We start from the raw sequence: 6,000 nt of genomic DNA, 5'->3' as shown, positions 1-6,000 counted from the left end.
CTCACCTGAAAACCGCAGCGGGGAGGATGAGTCCCACCTGCTGTGTCACTCATAACCACCGCAGCCACAGATGGGGCACAACGAAGACCAGCGCAGCGCAACGCACGCACGCATCTCGCACAGCAGCCGCGCAACACTCAGCAGGCGGTCACATCATGTACGTTTCCATCCAGTCATTCATCATCCACTCTTTCAGACACAGAACTGTCAGTATGAGGGAACACAGTTGATCAATATGTGTATGCCCTGAGAATTAAACCTACAGGGTTTGCTTACCTACCACAGCATGAATAAGCTGAGGAATTGGATTGTATAATTGTACACTATCTGCATTTACATTTAACGACATGGCAATTTGAGCACTTTTCCAGCTTTTTGATTGCCAGTCCCATACGGGCCACATATTTAAGTCTCAGGTTTTGGTCATAACTCAAGAGCACATTTCTGTTCTGACAGTTTTACCCACCATGCAACAGACACGCAACCCACACACACTTTTTCCATTTCCTCTTTTATTGCAATATATAAAGATTCTCTTGACCCCACTTTAAAATGTCAGACTAAGAAAAACATACAAAAGCTACAGTTCTTAAAGCTCCCTTTTTTGGTAATTTTTCCATTAAAAGGGCAATTTATTCACAATCCAAACACACATACACACACACAGTACACACTTCAGAAACCTATAAAAAGGTGAGTTTTGCCAGTGGATTCTCTTGACAGCCCTCACTGCCAGAACTAAACTGTTAAAAACGTGGCACCTGCTGTCTTAACACGGCTGGTCTGGGGAGAGGCAGTAAAAACCCAGGGACAGGTGCCTACATAACACCCCACAACCACCACCACCGTTACCATATACCCCCAATAAGCCCCCTCTGGTCCTCTGACTTCCCTTAGCCGTACACTCTCGCACTGAATGCACCAGTGAAGCTATGAAAGCTGATGAAAGCAGACGTGGACTTTGCCTGACACCAAAAAAAACATGGCCTCCCTAAGTGCTTTTCATTTCCTCCAGCTCCTCTCTCTCTCTCTACCTCCATCTCTCTGTCTCTCTCTCAGCCTGTACTGAGTGTTTTCTAGTCGCTGCATTAACCCAGCAGTCTCTCTCTTTCTCTCTCTCTCTCTCTCTCTCTCTCTCTCTCTCTCTCTCTCTCTCTCTCTCGCGCCCCAGTTCTCCAAGTTGACTCGGTACCCCCCGCTGCTCCTTCTCCCCCCAGATGACTCGGCATTACAACGTTAGCGTTAGCTCCAACCTTAGCTCTAGCTCTGCCACTCTGGCCTGGCTGCGAGCTCGCTGGGGGGGATCTTCCACAGCGCGCTCCTGGCTGGCCTCTGGTTGACCCTGGAGGACGGTGCGGGAGAGCGCCGGGAGCCCGTGTCTGCTGTCATGTCTACAGACAGGGCTTTCTGCAGAGCCCTCTGCTTGGAGCTGGCATTCGGGAGAGTGGGCTGTTTGCCACTGACTGCATTGTCTGACCCGACGCTGCCACTGCGTCTGACAGAACCAGCCCGCTCTCGTCTACCTGATGTGGAAGGCTGTTGAGCGGGCACAGGCATCCTCCCCTGTTTCTCTGAACTGCTGTCTTGTTGTTCTAAGCTGCTCTCCTGTTGTTCCAATTTCCTGGATGGGGGTTCTACACTCCCATGTTGTTCCAAGCTCCTCTCTTGACCCTCCAAACCGCTCCCCTGCTCCTCAACAGTCCTCCCCATCTGCTCCAGACTCCTCCCCCTTGTTAACTGACTCCTCCCCTGCTCCCCTGAGCTCCTTCCTTGTGCCTCCCCACTCCTCTCTTGCCTGTGCGACCCCCTCCCTTGCCCCTCTGAACCCCTCCCCGACCCCTGGGAGCCCCGGCCCTGCTGCTCTGCCCTCCTCTCCTGCCTCTCCAGGCTCAGGCTGCTCAGCAGCTCCAGGGCCTGCTCCTGCTCCAGCCTGAGGGCCTGAAGCTGGCCGGCCGCCCGCTCCCTCCGCTGGCCGCACTCCCCCAGCAGACGCTCCACCGTCCCCAGGAACTCCTCGCCGTAGCGGGACAGTGCCTCCGCTCCTGCACCACACAACACAGACAGAGCACGTTGAAGAGAGAGCACACAGACAGGTATCAGTATAATTAGCAGGATGCACATAACAGACTCCTTCGAGCCTGGAAGTGTCCGCATGGCATAGAACAGAAAGCTCTTTTGTTTTCTTTGAAGCATTTCAAGAGAGAGAGAGAGAGAGAAAGAAAGAGAAAGAGAGAGAGACAGAGACACACACAGTAGAGATTTACATCTGGCTTTCTCAGGGGGTTGGCTGGATTGATGGTGTGAATGTCAAGGGTACGACCTGTGCGAGGAGGATGAATTAGAAGTGTTTTCTGATGTGGCATGGAATGTGTCAGCAGGGCTGTAAATTGTTGGACTTGTTGGTGGAATCAGCCGGCAGCTAGGGAGGCGGGCGTGCCGTTCCCACTCGGCTTCGGATACCTCCGGGGGGGGGGGGGGACCGCTAGCTGTTACTGTACGTAAACATGCACCATTACCCCCCCACCCCAACAAAAACACACACACACAAATATATGCCCACCAGTAGGTGCATAAACACAAATATCAAAACGGATTTATGCATCTAAAAACATGCTGAAACAGAAGTCACACACACACACACACACACACTCTCCATCAGGCCCTGGGTAGCCTGGAGGCCCGAGATCCTCAGCACCTGAGCTGGAGCCAGTAGACAGGAGCTGACAGACAATCATTCTGGACAGCCCTGCATATGTGTCATAGACTCCCCAGTGCAGACCAGAGGTCTGAAAACACCCCCACCTCCACCCAGACCCAGGCATGCTGAACCAGCTTGGGGGTGTGCGCCCCCCCCAGTGGACCCTGTGACATGGAGACGTACAGAGATACGTCAGGTGAGACAAAGGGAGCATAGAGCTGTCAGATAACAAAGGCCAATCACGGGGCTCAGAAGAACGGCCCCCGACAACCACGCACAACAAGTCGGACAGCGACACAAACGGAAAGCGATAGCAGGTGCTCGCGGTTAGGAGATGAAAGGCGGCAAGGGCCCACGATGTTATCTCATTACGAAACAAATTGCTTTGCACCCTGGTACTGTGGTATCAGGCAGAAAGGTTCAGAGAGATAAGCACCAGCGGCTGCAGCGGCTTGCCTTTCGGCTACCCTCAAGATGCCAGCACATAACAAAAGGAATACTCGATTGTCTCATAAATGGAGAACAAAGAAGCGAGACGGTTTCACGGTATCATAAACAGAAATAGCAGGGAGATATGAATATACAGGTCACTGACTGTAATTTAAAAACTGAAATGGCAAAAGAAGAATGCCTTCAAGGATTGAGGTAGTTAAAATGAGTTTAGGAGTACAGGGGGTTTCCTTGTGACATTTAGGTTAATATCATCCATGTCAGTAATGACATTAATTTAATCAGATATGAGAATTAAAAAAATGGTATTATAACAGTAAGTAATGGGCAGATAAAAAATATATTTAAAACGAAAAAAATTAATAATCTGAAACAACAACAACAACAAAACAGATGGCTGCATTTTGGCCCATTTCGAAATTATAACCCTTGGAAGCAGATGAAAATGGTCTCGGATAAACCTTTGGCTATTACAGTGCGATTGCTATCTGTGCATGTGCACAGACACACACACACACACACACACACACACACACACACACACACACACACACACACACACACAGCCATAAAACCCCAGGCATTCCAGCCTCGCTTGTGTAAATATTTAGCATCGGCGGCTACAGGCGGTGAAAAAGAAGAGCGCGCTCTTCTGCAGGAGGGGAGGCCTGGCACAGGCAGCGCGGGCGGCGCTGGCACACTGGGAACCGGTGGGGCCGACCAGTGCTGGGGTGCCTCAAAGGAAGGCCTCGGCCACTGTGGTTGTGCTCGAGATGGGACCACACACACACACACACACACTACCCTCTTGCTGCCTTACACACAGTCCCACTCACCACACACACACAAAAAAAACACATACACACTGCGCTCTCTCCTCCTCAAACACACATACACACACTCACACACAAACACACAGAGGCCAACTCACATACACAACATTCTCTGTTTCACACACACAGACACACACAAATAGATCCACGTTACCATCACCACCACCCACCCTCCCACACACAGACACCCACACACACACACACCTGAAAAGCCAGGCCACCTATGGAAATGTGGAACAGTGGGGCAGGCAGGCTGTTTGGGTTGGCCAGCCCAGGCTCTATCTGATCTGGGGGATTAAAGGGAACTGGAGTGTTCCATGGCTGGAAGGTACCAAGCAAGGTGAATAGGAAACAGGCCTGGGGTGTGTGTGGGGGTGTGGGCGCGGGGGTGGGGGGTGTGGGGGTGGTGATAGCCAAGGAGTGTTTGAACAGTGCCGGATGATGGTAATCAGTTCAATGGGTGACGATTCTCACAATCAGTTTTCCTTTTTGTGTGTGTGTGTGTGTGTGTGTGAGTGGGGGAGAGAGAGACAGAGAGATTACATTTAAAAGTGTTGAGAAGAAAAATATCCTTTCACTTTCAAATAAAGCTTCTAAAATCTCCCCTTCTCAAGAGTATAGAACTTGACTATGAAAAGGAGGGGACAATGATGGAGTATATCCTTTTGCAATGCAGCTATACACGATATTCAATTACTAAAACACCATTTGATGATTGCTGATCCAAAGATTCTTCATCACGGTGTACTACACGCTTCATGAAGAGAGCCCTGCCATGCACATGCAGAGACAGGGCTGGAGTCAGGGGTTTGTGCTCTCATAATAATATGCATAGACTCTTGAGAATAATAAGGGAGAATCAAGTGCCCACGCCTGGCTCTAGTGTGACAGAGGCTTGTGGCCTCCACCTCGTGTGTCTGAGGGGGGACAGCTGTGACAGGTGCAGTCCACCTACCCCCATCCACCCCTCCAACCAACCTTATTGCCCCCTCAATAACTACCCCCCACCCCTTCAGTGCCACAGAGCAGAGCACGGGGTCATCCTCATTATTCTCACTCTCCTCTCCTCTTCTCTTCTCACCCCTTATCTCCGCTCCTCTCCTCTCCTCTCCACACCCTCTCTCTCCCTCCTCTCCTCTCCTCTGCGGTATGAAGCAGCAAGCCTGGTGATTAGTGGGTGATGTCAGCTCCTCAGTATGCTGTCTGAAAAGCCACCCCTCCTCCTCTCCTCACCCCTCCTCCTCCTCCTCCTCCTCTCCATGGAGTGCCTAATCACAGCAGGGTGGCGCTGGTCTCTCCCGCTGCTGGCTGGGAGGTCTGGGCTCGGCTCCACGGCTGTCAGGCGGGCATCAGGGCACACCACCTCCATCACCGCTGCCATCGCCGCCGGCGTCAGTGCTGCTGCCAACCGTTCCAGCGGTGCCACCACAGCACACGTGCCCGCATGCATATGTGTGTGTGTGTGTGTGTGTGTGTGTGTGTGTGTGTGTGTGTGTGCGGCCCGAGAAAACCACACAGGACTCTTGAAGCCGTGCCAGGCTCCTCGGACTTTTACAGGCACACTACATCACCGCACACCCCGTTAGCGTTCAGCCGGGAGTGTGCGTGTGTGTGTGTGTGTGTGTGCATATGCACACACTTGCACAGGTTTCCCCTCAGCTGAAAAAATGTTCCTCTTTGCTGAAGGAAAAAAAAAAGGATGGAAAAGAAAAGAAAGAGTGAAAAGTGTACTTGTGGAATCTGGGGTGGAATTCCAGCAACAGAAAGAGACACACAGGGCAGGGCAGGGCAGACGCCTCTGGAGAGGCAGGTACTGGATTTGCATTTCCATGTTAGTGTACTTCTTACACCGAACACAAGAGCCATGAACCGCCACTCCACACACAAGAACTGGCTTAAAATAGGGGGCTGATGTTTGTGCAGGAAACATAGATGAAAATGTCTGTGTTACAAAAAACGAAATGCTTCTGACATAAAATCAGTGAGAGCAGTGAGAAATATACAGAATCTCAGATAAAT

The 6,000-nt window shown here is 51.2% G+C and overlaps 1 protein-coding gene across 1 annotated transcript in view; it reads right to left on the bottom strand.

Annotated features, from left to right (window-relative positions):
- Positions 1–492: 492 nt before the first annotated feature.
- LOC105901110 overlaps positions 493–6,000 on the bottom strand; it is a 55,395-nt gene continuing 49,887 nt past the window's right edge. The window contains exon 12 of the mRNA XM_031570562.2: positions 493–2,042. Within this exon, the coding sequence (XP_031426422.1) occupies positions 1,261–2,042 (782 nt within the window). The 3' untranslated portion in view covers positions 493–1,260. The remainder of the gene's footprint in view (positions 2,043–6,000) is intronic.

Source organism: Clupea harengus, chromosome 7, assembly GCF_900700415.2.
Source record: "Clupea harengus chromosome 7, Ch_v2.0.2, whole genome shotgun sequence".
In the NCBI taxonomy this organism is placed as follows: domain Eukaryota; kingdom Metazoa; phylum Chordata; class Actinopteri; order Clupeiformes; family Clupeidae; genus Clupea; species Clupea harengus.
This window is presented reverse-complemented; position numbering and strand designations above follow the sequence as displayed.